This window comes from Oryx dammah, unplaced genomic scaffold (genome assembly GCF_014754425.2).
Source record: "Oryx dammah isolate SB20612 unplaced genomic scaffold, SCBI_Odam_1.1 HiC_scaffold_1, whole genome shotgun sequence".
In the NCBI taxonomy this organism is placed as follows: Eukaryota; Metazoa; Chordata; class Mammalia; order Artiodactyla; family Bovidae; genus Oryx; species Oryx dammah.
The window spans coordinates 61,660,052-61,674,977 of record NW_024070185.1 but is presented as its reverse complement, the minus strand read 5'-3'; the positions used below and the strand labels follow the sequence as shown (position 1 = coordinate 61,674,977).

General features: G+C 42.5%; 2 protein-coding genes across 4 annotated transcripts in view; one reads left to right on the top strand and one right to left on the bottom strand.

The window, feature by feature from the left end:
• TSTD2 (thiosulfate sulfurtransferase like domain containing 2) overlaps positions 1-14,326 on the top strand; it is a 27,620-nt gene extending 13,294 nt beyond the window's left edge. For both annotated transcript variants that reach the window (XM_040238608.1, XM_040238599.1), the window contains exons 5-10: positions 4,235-4,360; positions 5,189-5,294; positions 8,520-8,638; positions 9,119-9,277; positions 9,816-9,954; positions 11,769-14,326. In XM_040238608.1, the coding sequence (XP_040094542.1) occupies positions 4,235-4,360; positions 5,189-5,294; positions 8,520-8,638; positions 9,119-9,277; positions 9,816-9,954; positions 11,769-12,058 (939 nt within the window). In that variant the 3' untranslated portion in view covers positions 12,059-14,326. The remainder of the gene's footprint in view (positions 1-4,234; positions 4,361-5,188; positions 5,295-8,519; positions 8,639-9,118; positions 9,278-9,815; positions 9,955-11,768) is intronic.
• Positions 13,324-14,926, bottom strand: part of TMOD1 (tropomodulin 1) — an 88,806-nt gene continuing 87,203 nt past the window's right edge. For both annotated transcript variants that reach the window (XM_040238618.1, XM_040238629.1), the window contains exon 10: positions 13,324-14,926. In XM_040238618.1, coding sequence (XP_040094552.1) covers positions 14,862-14,926 — 65 coding nt within the window. In that variant the 3' untranslated portion in view covers positions 13,324-14,861.

The window sequence follows — 14,926 nt, the reverse complement described above, 5'->3', positions numbered from 1 at the left end:
GTTACAAAAAGGATTCACCAGTTGGGTTCTTAGAAATTAGTGAAATCCTGCTAAGCATTTAAATAGAATACTAAATAGCTATTAACATGATGTTTTCTGTTGGTGGAAATATAAGTTGGTACAGCCACTGTGGAAACAGTGTGGAGAGTCTTCATAAAACTAAAAATAGAATTACCATATGATCTAGCAGTCCCGTTCCTTACAATAATATATATGCAGACAAAACTAATCCAAAAAGATACATGCACCCTTGCATTCATAGCCGCACTGCTCACAATAGCCATCAACAGATGAATGGATAAAGATGTGGTACACATACATATACATATACTGAGATACTACTCAGACATTAAAAAAAGAATGAAATAATGCTGTTTGCAGCAACATGGATACAACTAGAAATTATTACAGTCAGTGAAGTCAGACAAATACTGTGTACTATCACTTATATGTGGACTATAAAATATGATATAAATGAACCTATCTATGAAACAGACTCATGGACATAGAGAACACTTGTGGTTGCCAAGGGGGAAGAGGTTGGGGGAGGGATGGAGTGAGAGGTTGGGGTTAGCAGATGTAAGGTATTATACATGGAATGGATAAATAACCAAGTCCCACAGTATAGCACAGAGAACTACAATCAGTATCCTATGATAAACCATAATGGAAAAGAATATTAAATATATATATATATATAACTGAATCACTCTGCTGTATAGTAGAAATTGGTGCAACATTGTAAATCAACTACACTTCAGTTAAAAAGAAAATAGTGTTTTATAAGACTATATAAAGGCATAGACCAAGGATTAGCAAACTTCAGAGCCACATACACATAGTAAATACTTCAGACTTTGCACAAAACGACTCAACCTTGGCATTTTAATATGAAAACAACCATAGACAATATGTAAAAGAATGGGTATGGTCAGGGGTTTCCCTGCTGGCTTAGTAAAGAATCTGCCTACAATGTGGGAGACCGGGGTTCGATCTCTGGATTGGGAAGATAACTGGAGAAGGAAATGGAAACCCACTCCAGCATTCTTGCCTAGAGAATCCCATGGACAGAAGAGCCTGGTAGGCTACAGTCCATGGGGTCACAAAGAGTCGGATGTGACTGAGTGACTGAGCATAGCACATGTTCCAGTAAAACTATGTAAAAGTAGGCATTATATTCTGATTCTTTGCCTGATAGCTCAGTTCATAAAGAATCTGCCTGAAGGATCGACCCTGGTTCGATTCCTGGGTTGGGAAGATCCCCTGGAGAAGGGAAAGGCTACCCACTCTAGTATTCTGGCCTGAAGAATTCCATGGACATACAGGTGTGATACCAAGTTGCTTCTTAATTTTCCTAGAACATGTCAGTCCTTTACCATTTTATGGTTTTGTTTCCTTTCTCTTGAATTCAAGAGGACAGGAACTTCGTCTTAATCGATTGATGGACTGTCAGTGCTAGAACAGGGCTTCGAATATAGTAGACAGTAAATATTTGGAGCAGGTTGAATAAAAAATGAATGTTTATAACAAAACCAGAAGCATGTGTGTAAAAAGATGACAAGTAGTAAATATCAAAATGTTAGTCATGATTATCTCTACATGATAGGATTATGGATTTTTTTTTAAAAAATCATTGATAATTACACATGTATATATATTTTCCCTCTAGTTCTGACACTAACCTTTCCTACACTTGCCCCAGGTTTTTATTCCCTGAGGCAATCACTTGATCAGTGATACTTTTCACACCCATGTTTTCTTGCAGATAGTGACTGAAAGTTGCATTTACCTCATCAGTTCATCACCAAGTCCTGACATTTCTGCCTCTAACATATCCTTTGATCCTCCATTTCCACCTCCTTAGACCTAGCCCTACCCTCTCTTACCTCATTCATTTCAGTAGCTTCCAGACTACTCTCCATTCTTCCATCTTTGCCCCCATTTAATCATTTTCTACTCAGCAGCCAGAATGATCTTAGAAAGTAAATGAAATCCTCTCCCTCCCTCCTCACAGTCTTTCAGTGTCTATGCAGTGTATTTAGAGTAAAACCCAGATCCTTAACGTGCCCTTAAGTTTCCTGCATATTTTGGCCCCCTTCCACCTTTTCTAATTATCTGATGCCATTCTTTACTCATTGCTGCTGCTGCTGCTAAGTCGCTTCAGTCATATCTGACTCTCTGCGACCCCACAGCCGGCAGCCCACCAGGCTCCTCCGTCCCTGGGATTCTTCAGGCAAGAATACTGGAGTGGGTTGCCATTTCCTTCTCCCTCTACTCATTACACTCCAGCAAAATAGCCTTTCAGTTTCTTGGAGCCCGCACATTTTTTTTGGTGCCTTTGGTCCTTTTTACAAGAAAACTTTCTTCAAGGAACTTTCCCACACCCACTCATTTCTCCTAATTTTTACTCAGTCTCCACTTCTCAGTTTTAATGACACTTCGTCAAAGACATCTTTCCAGACCTTTAATCTAAATTCACTTTTCCAGATATACTATTTCACTGCATCTTGTAGTTATTTTTCATAGCACTTGTCAGTTTGTGACTTTTATCTTAATATCTGTGACCTTCCTTAGTTTGTAAGTTCCCAAAGGGAAAAAACTATGTATTTTTTAATCACTGTGTCTGCAATTCCTGGCAAAATTGCTGGTGCATTGTGAAAAAAAAATGAACATTTGTGGCTTATATACATATATTATCATCTATGTTTAGAGAACACCTTAAAAGATGGAACGGAGTGCACAAACAGGCAATCAACCTCTGTAGTTTGGGGCAAAGTGAACTGGCAGTGAGGGTCTCTGCCCACAAGGTGGCAGCACCTGCCTGGCTCTTAGGTTTAAATTCTAAGGCTTCAGGGACACATGCCAAGTTCTCGTTTCGTGTTGGTGGGAGATTTGGAAGAATGTTGGCATTTGTAGGGAAAGGGGAGAACTTGAAAATTCTAGAATTATGGAAAGAAGCTTCTGACCCCTTGCTATATACTTCTTACTGCCTCAAGAAATTTGAGCAGATGCATTAGAGGCTTTAGAAAGGAAAATTATAAGAGATGGACCCCAAAAGATCTGGTATTGAATCCCAGATCTACCACCTCCCAACTCTGTGCCCTTGGGTAAATTACTTGATTTCTCTAAGCTTCTGTTTCCTTTTCTGTCAAGAGGGAATTACAATATCTACCTTTTGGGATTATAATATAAAGACAGGAACTTTATAATATAAAGGTGCTCATTAAATGCTAACTGTTTCTCTTCATCTCTGAGGTATAAGGCTTTCCTCACCTAGCAGCTACCTTGAAGGTTTCATTTGAGGAATCCTTCAACAGGAGTTGAAAGTCTAATGCATGGGTTTTAGAGGTTGCCCATCCTCAGTATTCAGGGAGTGCACATACTTATATTTTGTTTGGGTTCTGGGATTAAAATAACATAGGAAAGAGTCTTTTGGCTTACCCAAAAGACAGTTACACAGAAGCCCGTACCTCTTCATCATATTTGCCCCTGTCAGAGACAGTTTTGGGGTAGATTTCTGGTTAATGCTGGCTCAGCTCTATTTTTCTATGTTGTCCCTTAAAAAAATGAATTGGTAATAGGTGCAGTAGCCTGTATAGCAGAGATGGCATATGCTTCCTGCTTCCCTCTGTCAGCCCAGATCAGGCTCAGTAGACTGCATCTCTCTCAAGGAGCCTGGATGTGACTCATGGAACTCTGGAGAGCTATTGCTAGTGAGTAGGCCCTGGCTTGTGAAATGAATCCCATTTCTATCCATGCTCTAAGGAATTGAGCCAAGTGAGACAACAAAGTACCTTCTCTAGGCCCTAATAAAAGGGGAGCCTTTAAAAGTTTTCAAATTCTAAGGCACTGGTAGGTATCATTGTTATAATTATTATATAAGTAACAATGTAATAACATAGAACTTTGCTCTAAGTTACTTCTCTTTCCGGAGAATACCATGATACACAGTGTTGTACTTTCTAACTTTAGAAAAGCTAGCTCTGAGATGATCTGGTGGCTCAGTGGTAAATAGTCTGCCTACCAACGCAGGAGATGCAGGTTCAATCCCAGGGTTGGGACGATCCCCTGGAGGAGGGCTTGGCAACCCACTCCAGTATTCTTGCCTGGGAAATCCCACAGACGAAGGAGCCTGGCGGGCCACGGGGTCATAAAGAGTCAGACACAACTTGCCAACCAAAACAAAGAGAAACACGGACGGCTGCATTCCCCTTTTCACTGTATTATGTCTCAGGTTCGAATTGCTACGGAAGGAATCAATGGGACTGTTGGTGGAAGCAGACTGGCCACCAGACTCTATGTCAGCGTCATGCTTTCCTGCCCTCTGTTTAAGGATTACCTGTGTAAGGATGATTTTAAGGTAAGAGAGATTGAAAATAAAATGGACTGAGAGCCATTTGCTTCTGCTTTAGTGCCTCTTCCCACTCCAGGCTATGAAGATCACCATAAAGAAGTAAGCCGTGCTGGACAGAATACTACTTCCCCTCTAGGTCTTGAGGCAGCTCAGTAGAAAGACTATGCTCCTTCCATCTTCCAAGTTGCCACCACGTGATCATGGGCCTTTTTATATAGGATAAGGACATTACAGCTTACACACACTAAACTCAAACTTAGCCATATTTGCTCACTTGAGAGACCACCTGTTTCAGGGGATCACTGTATGTTTAGTAAACCTGGTGGGATCAGACCAGCACTCATAACACAGCAGGAATGAAGCTGTTGCTCTCTGAAGGAGAGACTTTATGTCAGAGTGACTTTATGCTTTAGTGTCATGGGTTACAGAGGTGGTGGGAAGTACCTTGCTAGTAAGTGTTAGTGTTGGTGATGATGATATGAAAAGAAAAGGTCGTGACTCCTGAACAAAAGCTTGGATGCAATCTTACACATACAAATTGCTCAGTGGTGTTTCAGTTTTATAGTTAAATACTTATTGCTATAGAAACACCTTTTCAATTTGACATTTCTACACATGGTAGATACGCAATAAAGAAGTGCCAAATATAAGGTTACATCTGTTGTGTAATAATAGGGTAGCTGAAGTATTAAGAAACCTCAAATTAGGAACAGCTCTTTCAGTGGGAGAAGGGAGTTAGAGCATGGAATGTTCCAGATAATTCAACTTAATAAATATCTTATACCTGGAGATGGGAAAGAAAGACTGTATTCTGTTTTGTTTCTCACTGGCTAGACCAGCAAAGGAGGAGCTTGCTGTTTTCCAGAATTGCGTGTTGGTGTGTTTGAAGAAATTGTGCCCATGGGGATCAGTCCCAATAAGATCTCCTATAAGAAGCCTGGTATGCTTGCTTTAAGAAACATTTTCCTTTTCTTCATAGGGACAAATCTTAATATAGGGACAAACCTTAATATAGAGACAAATGTGGAAGCTAGACATTCTGATCAGCAAGGGTTGTAATGAATTCTCTCTTCAGAATAGCTGTGGGGTGGCTGACACTTGTGTTATTCAGTGCTCAAGTTGGCTCTTCTCTTTGGTGCTCTGGTGTTTGGAGACTCACTGCTTAGAATGACCTGGCTTAGTTATTCTCTTGGTGATGGTTTAGAAAGAAGTTGTTTTCTCTTTCCAAAGATAGCAATTTGGGAAGAGTATAATTATTACTTGTAAATAGTTCATCAAATGGATAAGACATACAGACTTTTTGCTACAGAAAGCTAGCAGCTTTCAACACTAAGGCAGTTTGTTTGCAAGTGCTGTAGAATGTTCTCTTTCCCCCCTCACTCATGGGTACCATAGGTGGTTGGAAGACATTTGTTTGGCTGGGGTTTTTGGTTTTGTTTTACTTTTTACTATGAAAAAATTTCAAACATTTTAAAAAGTAGAAAAAATATTACAGTGAACGCCCATGTTCCTATCCTGCAGCTTCAACAATTACAGATTCAAGGCCAACTTTCATCAATCCCCACTCCCTTCCCCCAACCTAGATTACTTAGAAGAGAATCCTGATGTCATGTCATTTCATTCCTATTTTAGTGGATCCTGCTAAAAAAATAAAGGATTTAAAAAAAAAAATTATAAAACCATCATATCCAAACATTTTAATAGTAATTACTTAATATTATTGAATATCCAGCCAGGGCTTAAAATTCCCAGTTATCCCATAATTTTTAAAGTTTGTTTCTATCTGGATTCAAGTAAGGTCTACTCATTGTGACTGAGCCTTTTAAGTCCCTTTTAACCTAGAGCCCCCATCTTTTATTTTCCCATGCAGTGTATTTTTTGAAGGAATTAGAAAATTTTGCTTGTAGTTTTCCCCACAGTCAGGATAATGCTGACTGCGTCTCCATGTAATGTTCCTCTGTCTTTCCTGTGAATTCTAGTCACATTTATGGTAGTGCTGTCTACCATAACAGGAATATTATGTGTGCCATGATGGAATTTTACATTTCCAGTAGCCACATGTTAAAAAGTAAAAGGAAACAAGTGAAATTAATTTCAGTAATACCCTTTATTTAATGCAGTGTAGCCAAAATATTATTTCAACTTGTATCCAATGTAAAAAATTATTAATAAGATATTTTAGGGGCTTCCCTGGTGGCTCAGTGGTAAAGAATCTGCCTGCCAATGCAGGAGACACGAGTGTCCCACCTGGCTGCAGAGCAACTAAGCCCGTGTGCCACAGCTATTGAGCCTGTGCTCCAGAGCCAGGGAACTGCAACTGCTGAGTCCATGTGGCGCAACGACTGAAGCCGGCATGCCCTAGAGCCTGTGCTCTGCAACAACAGAAGTCACAAGAAGCCTGCACGCCGCACCTAGAGAGTAGCCACTGCTCACCACAGCTAGAGCAAAGCCCACGCAGCAACACAGACCAGCTCTGCCAAAAAGAAATACAAACTGTAACAACAACAACACAAAGAGATGGTGCTTTTTTTTGGTATACTAAGTTCTTGAAATTCTGCATGTCACCCTTATTACAGCACATCTCAAACCACATTTCCAGTGCCCGTTAGCCATGTGTTGGCTAGTGGCTACCATATTAGACAACTCACATCTAGAGGCTTGATTACCATTTTTCTTTTCTTTCCTTTTTTCCCCCCAAATCTACTTCATAGGTAGTATTGTCTCCTTTCATCAGGAAACAGGTCTGGCTGGCTCTATGTTCATTTTTTAATATGTAAGTATTTTAAAAGGATAAGAGTTAAACCAGAGGGAAATGGGAGTAAGATACAAGCATCTGGGGAAGGAGACTCATGTATGAGGACAGAAGGCCCCAAAGGGCTGTGTCTGCTTAGCGTCCTCACCTCGGCAGGAGGACCTCGTCGGCACTACAGGACCTCGTCGTGGAGGTGCGGGGAGAATGGGCTCCAGGTAGTGCTGTGCTGCCTTCATTTGAGCTGTGTTGCTTGAAGGCATTTCTTCTAAGCAGGTCTGTGTGAGTCACTGTCTGATCAGGCCTCCACAGGGCCGGGAGAGTAGCCACAGTAATAGCAGCAGGAACAGGTTGGGTTCCCTGCAGCTCCCTGTAAGGGGAAGGCTCAGCAGATTTCCATGCTTGTCATCACAGTTTTGAACCTCCCTTTCCACCCCACTATTTCAGTGACTGTGTAATTATGTGATAATCGCATATAAAATCCGGCCTTGTTACATTCTCCCTGCAGTCCTCAGATGGGCAGGCAGGAATCTAGCTCTGGGTCTCTAACCCCATCTGGTGCCCAGCAGCTTCAGGGGGCTGTGGGGACCCATCATGAGTGGTAACTGACGCACCAGAGCCCCCAGCCATGAGGTGTGGTTGCTCCCCTGTCAGATTCACCAAAAGTTCTTCACAAGCAACTGAGATGTCTGGACCCCTAAAGGTATAGGAATATTTCTCCCCTGGAGAGTAGAGAAGGCAAAAGGCCCCAGCAGACAGGTTCTTTGCTTTTAGTCTCCTTGTATTTTACTTCATCTCCTTTCTCTCCTTCTCTGGCCTTTCATCTTTTCTCTCTTGCATGTTTCTCATATTTCATTCCTGCTGTCAACCCCTTTTCTCTTTTACTTACACACACAAACTTAGACACATTCTTCTCTGTTATATTTTTAAAAGACTTATTCAAACTTTGTTCCATAACCATATGCTCACACCTGCCTGTCTGAGGTTCTTAACCTTGGACTTGATGTTGGTATAGAACAAGTTTCTAAAGCCTATAGTCAAGCATATACATGTCCAGGCCCCTCCATATACAGGAACAATTGAACACCCGCCATAACATGGACCAGCAAACCCACATGGCAGTTTACATCTCTACAGTCTGGCTTTTATCATTGGGTTAGGCCAAGTATGAAGATGCAGAATTCTTTGACTAATTATTTCTAAACTGCCAGGTCTCTATAGCACTCATCTTAGGAGGAAGAATGAGGACATGGAATTACTAAATTCTGTCATTATGCTGATCAGATAGCATTATTTTCAGACATAATTCTAACTATGCAGAGGAAATGTTTAGGTGGGGAGGAACAAATGGAAATCACTGGGCTGGGCCCTGTGTGATTTGGTTTTATTTTTAACCAATTTTTTGTTTGGTTTTAGGAATCCATTTATCCCCAGGTGAATTTCATAAAGAAGTAGAAAAGTTTCTGTCTCAGGCAAATCAAGAAGAAAGTGATACTATCCTATTGGACTGCAGAAACTTCTATGAAAGCAAAATAGTAAGTAAGAAAACCACAACTGAGTTCCCGTAGCACAGCATGTTTCTGCAGGGGACACTGTGTGCCCACCTGTGGCCCAGTCAGTGCTCTCCTCCTGCTGCTAGCAGAGCAAACCCGTGCCTTTGAACCCAGAATCTGGTGAGAAAGGCTAAGAAAATACAGATTAAAGACATCTTGCACAAAATGAACTGTCTCCCAAATGCCTACCCCTAGACACATGTCAGGATCTTATCAAGTTTGCCTTGGGCAACCTCTCAGTTCCCCAAGGTCTCTGAATGAGTAACACACAGCCCACCCAGCCTTGTTTCTAAGTTTTAGCTCTTGAAGTTTGAAAGGTCAGAGTATGGGATGAAAATGGCAGCAAGCAAGCGCTTCCTTGCCAAGGCAGGGCTGAGGAGTGGTGGTTGACACAGAAAGAATCTTTGTTCTTACCAGGTATGTTTTTCTGATAATTTTATTTCTGCTGCTTCTATATTGTAGGGACGATTCCAGGGCTGCTTAGCCCCAGACATCAGGAAATTCAGTTATTTCCCTAGCTACGTTGATGAAAATCTAGAACTTTTCAAAGAGAAGAGGGTGCTGATGTATTGCACTGGGGGCATCCGTTGTGAGCGGGGTTCAGCGTACCTGAAAACCAAGGTGAGTTTGCAACCTCAGGGCACTGCAGGCATGGAGGCGAAGGAAGCTCCCACCCCCAGCCAGCAGGATTTATTGTCCCCTAGTATGGTTCCAGCATAGAGTTTCTAAGTATAAAGTCTGAAGTTCTTAAATCTCAAGATGTGAAAAGCACTCATCAGTCTTAGAGACTCATCAAGTACAAAAGGGAAAGATTAGTTGACATCTCCCTTTTCCTAATCCTTTTGCTTGATCCTGAGAAGAGCAAATTCAGTAACATTACATGTCCCAACAGGTGTCTACCTATATTTAGGGAGCCACAAAAATAGTTGGGCTTCCCAGGATCTCAAGAGTGAAGGCCCTGACTGCTCTCCTCAGCCATCCCCCTAGCGGGCAAGGTCTGGCCAGTTGGCTCCTCGCCCCCCTTGGTCAGCAGTTCTTCAGTGTCCCAGAAGGGAACCAGGACCCCCATTTTGGCATTCCGACCACATGTCGCTTCCCTGTGGAGCTTCCTATTGGTCTCTGCTAGTCTCCTCAAATTTCCTCGTGTTTCCACACACAGGGAGTGTGCAAGGAAGTGTTCCAGCTCAAGGGTGGCATCCACAAGTACCTGGAAGAGTTTCCTGATGGTTTTTACAAAGGGAAGTTGTTTGTTTTCGATGAGCGTTATGCCTTATCCTTCAACAACGACATAGTGTCAGGTAGGTCAGCACTGGCTCAGAACTGCAACTCCTGAGCAGGCACACCCTCTGATTAACCTTCTGGAAGGCAGGCCAGTACTGATTACTTGACGAATATAGCAAGGGAAAAGGACTGCCCAGCACCACCGTTTCCCACCAGAGCTGGGGATGCAGTGGTGGAGCAGGCAGAACCCTGACCGTTAGGAGGCCTGGGCTAGGATCTGACTCGACTGATTACTAAACAAGTCCTGTAAAATGGGAATAACCTCACTCACTCTGTCCACCTGCTAAGAGCTGAACCAATAGGCTAAATCTAGGGTCTTAACCTGGAGTTGGTAATTACTGTACTAAAGGGGCCTATGAATTTGGACTGGAAAATAATTTCATTTGGTTTCATAACCCCTCACTAAATATAGCAGTTCAATTATGAATGTAAGAAGCAAATCAGGTGTATTGGATGTACTTGTGACTTTGTCATCAATAGAAATCACAGTATTTTCATTATTACAGCTGCTGTGAATATTTCAAAATAGCATTTATGTGCATCATTGCTTCAAAATGGCAAGTTATTAGGCCCATCACTAAATCTTATTATTTTATGTGTTAAATACCATACTGTATCCCAGACTTTGAAGAATAGTTATTTTGTATTTCTGTTTAGTTGGTTTCCTTTGTGATCTTATGTATTTTCTGCATTTTAAAAACATTTTTCCAAGAATAGTCTTCACTAGGCTGTAAAGTAAATTCATGGCACAAATAAAAGAACCCCTAATTAGATGGTGTGTGGACACATGTGTTATACATGTTTAGAGTGGTGGGTGGGGCATTCCAGGGTGGGAGCTGAGCCCAGGGCCAGAGGCAGAGTGGCTGCAGGAAGCCTGTGGTGAGACTGTAGTTTGGAGTCCACAATAACATGTGGTACCAGATGAAAGCAGTCAGGAGGAGGATGAAATTAATCTTGAAGCAAATGGATCTTCGTTCTGGATGCCACTGTTCTGAATGGGAAAGGTCATAAGCAGACAACCCTAGTGACTGTCAGAATTTTTTAGAGCTTCTTTGACCAGGGACTGAGATTGTTAACACCTGGATAATAAATAAGATGGGAGTTTGATTTCCTCTCCCTTTTCTTCTTGATCTTTTTATTCATTTTAATGGTCTTATTTTGTCTCTCTTATTGGAAGCAACTTCAGATCTCTAATGGCGCTAGAGGGAGAAAAAAGGGGGGAAGAGAGGGCCCAAAGGTAGCTTAGATAAGCTGGGTAAGGAGACTTGAAGAACGATGTTATCAGTGGTAATAGGAAGTCAGCAGGGAAAAGGGGCTGAGAAAGTAGATACATGAGCTTTAGGACTTGTGTGGCTGAGTGTGCCCTGGCAAGAGCAGATCCACAGGCCTGGGGAGACGGGTGTGGACTGCAGAATTTCGATGTGCAGTCACCTGTATTCAGGCGTGTTGTGTCTTGGTGCAAAAGGGAATAGTGTTAAGGGAAAAAGCCAACAAAGGGTGTTGGCCAGCTTGGGACTAGTTAATGAAACAGAAAAACGTTACTACCTGTTTTCTAAATGGGGAAAAGAAAAATGGATCCATGAATGCTAGAATCAAAAGACAAATCCCAGAAGCAACCTAACCCAAAAAAGTAGGGATGGGTGGGGGAACCTTGTTAGTTAGAAGACAAGAGATTTACACTGTTTAGAAACCTTCCCCAGGCCCGAAAGGATACATTAGATGCTGATGAGCAAAGGGCTAGGTTTAGGAACTGGAGAAGTGCCTGTCTACATGGTATATGTACACGCATGTGTGCTTGTGTTCTTGTAACAAGGCTTTTCTTTCTTCCCAGAATGTTCCTACTGTGGGGTCCCATGGGACCACTATAAACTCTGCTCCACTCCCCAGTGCCGCCAGCTCGTCCTGACCTGCCCTGCCTGCCAAGAACGAGGATTCACAGCCTGTTGTGCCACGTGTCAAGACAAAGGGAACAGACAGGCTGCAAGCCCAGCCCAGAGCAGCTTTAAAGAGGAATGCGAGTGTACAGCCCGACGGCCACGTGTACCGAGGGAGCTCTCACAGCGGGGGCCTCTCACAGCAGGAGCCTCTTCCCTCGAGCCTGGGGCCCAGGCTGGATGTTGATGGGAGCGGCCCCTCTGTGTTCCCCCAGGCCTTTACACAGCTAGGTCTGGGGCTGCCATGGATTGGAGAACATTAGGGCTGCACTAACAGAGAAACAGGGAACTTCAGAGCTGCCAGAGCCACCATGGTCAGCTAGTCACCATGTTAGCACCTGTCCTCCACAAGAGAAGGCAAGAGGAATTTGGGTGCTGACCTCTTACCAGAGACATTCTGGCTCAGAAGGTGCTAGAGCACAGAAAAAGGTGGGCTTTGTGGGATCCCAAAGTTCCTAAGGGAGAGAGCCTTGAACCTGGTGACCTGACCTGCCCCTTCTGCACAGGGCTGGCAGTAGTCATTTTATCAGCAACCCTGTCTGTCCTGATGGCAAAAATGAAAGCTGTGTTGCCCTAGAAGTGGACTTCTCAGAACCGGGTCTCTTAGGTCAATCCACCATCCACCCCTACCCTCCTCTTTTCCCTGCTGGCCTCAGAGCACTGGACCAGGATCTGCCAACTACAGCACGTGGCCCACCTCTTTCTGTAAATAAAGTTTTATTGGACTAGCCACAGCCATTCACTTACATATGATCTTTGACAGAATTAAGCATTTACCAGAAAGACATGGCCTGCAAAGCCTACAGTGTTTACAAGTGTACCTCAGAGATGCAGATTCAGTTCCAAACCACATCAAGATGAGTTACACGAACTTTTTAGTTTCTTATTATATATAAAAGGTATGCTTACATTATGCTGTAGGCTATTAAGTGTACAACAGCATTGTGTCTAAAGAAACAATGTGTATCACCTAAGTAAAATTTTGTATTGCTAAAAAATGCTGTCATCTGACAATGTGGGGTTGTCACAAACCTTTAATTTGTAAAAACCAAAATATCTGAAGCACAGTAAAGCAAGATATGCCTGAACTATCTGGCCCTTTACAGAAAAAAAAACAAAACAAAAAAACCTTGCCACCTCTAGTCTAGACGAACAGCTCATCTGGTGGAGGAGACAGTCTTAAAGATATGGCCATCTTCACTTTTTATGGATTTGAGAGATTTCCCTGTAATAGTTTCCGCTTCTCTCAGCATCCACACTACTAGCTCTTAAGCATCTTTGAGAGTACCACATTATGAGCTCAATGACACTGACATCTGGGCAGTAGTTTTTAGGTAAACACCTCAGAACATAAGACATCCTGTGTGAGGTTACTGAGCACCGCTGTGGTGGTTTCCCAGCTTCTGGCCAACACGTCAGGCGCAAGTCCCAAGAAACACATGCACAGCCATCCATAGGCCAACAGATTTAATAGTATATTGCAGTTTCCAGCGATGCAGAATACAGCTGCAGTTGTGTTTCAAGGAGAAGCCGAGTGGGGCTGGCTGTCCCTGCAGCACGGAGCCACTCCTGGGCCCACCTGCAGTCTCAGCAGACACTCCATGGTGGTGAGCCCTGGCTCCATCTCTGGTTACCCTGTACTGTCCACATCATTACAGTTCAGTGTGCAAGACTTTTTTCATCAAAAGCCTCTCTGCTCAGTGCTCCGCAGCTTGGTCTATGTTCGTCTGCTCTTTGGCCTGTCCTTTGTTCTAAGATTTGCTGAATCACTCATGAAAATAACTCCCCAAGCAACAGAAATACTAGTTTAACTGGCACTGTGGTGTATTAAAAGGCACAAGGGCAGTGTGGCTTAACATTTTTGCTGGATCCCAGGAGATGCACATGATGTTAAAAAGGGATCTGGCAGAGATGCCAAAATTACATTTTCAGAAGTCACCATCTTGGGTGGTTTGGCCAGGTTTCCTAATTCTTAAATATCTAGATTTTCTTCACCATTGCCCTTGAGAGGCTTCATTGACAGGCGAGATCAGTAACTTGTCTAATAAGTGATGTGACAGGGTGCCTGAAGTCTGTAAGCATAAGCCATGATGGACTGGAAATTCATCTCAATAGTGATTTACCTTACATAAGGCACTGGCCTACTATTGACTGTGCAATTATGAGTGTTTTCAAGTATTTGGCCATAGGTTTTCACATCCATTGTAAGGTTGGCGTTCAGTAAGGAAACAATTCTTTCTGACTCCAGTACTGTAAATAAATCCCAGATGTTGATAAAGAACACCCAGGGAAATGCTTGTTGCCTGGAATTGGTTTTTGTTTTTTTAAAAAGGATGATTTTTAAAATGAATTTTCATTACTGGCTTTTTCTATCATTCCCTGGTAACCAGCAAAAGGATCATTCTTTGATTGCTGGCAAAGCTCTGTGGGCTTGTCTTTCTTGAGGTTAAAAAAAAAAAAAAAAAAAAAACTGTTCTTGATCCAGAAATCAATTTAGCAACTTTAATCTTGAGGTTCTTAAAATTTAGAGGAGGATTAATAAAGAATGATGATCTGTTAAAGTGCTAAGATCAAATTTGTAATAAAATATTTTATAATGCTTTTCAACCATGTGGAAGAGGGTGCTGTTTGTTCATGTTACACATTTTAAATATACCGGAAACACCACATACCAAGGTCACTGAAACTGGACTTCTGGGGTTAAGTCACTGCTGCTCTAACATCGTCTTCAGTAAGATCTGCCGGTTCAGGGGCTTCTTAGTTTTTAAATAATAAGCAGACTGAATTTCTGTGACTAAAGAAAAACTTCACATTAACCATAGTTTATAAAATTTTCAGCTGCAACCACTAGCTAACCTAAAACCTTAGTGCATGAAGAACTGAACCACAACAGGGTTTGTGCTGGCATTCTGCCTCCTGGTTCCCACCGCAGAGCACAGCTTATCAGTAGAACACGTCCAGTTCAAAGGCGTGGTCGGTGCCCGCACACACTAGACGCCGCTCCGGCACTTGGGAATGATGGGCCCGGTCAGGTCTGCCAGCCTCCTCTTCCTCA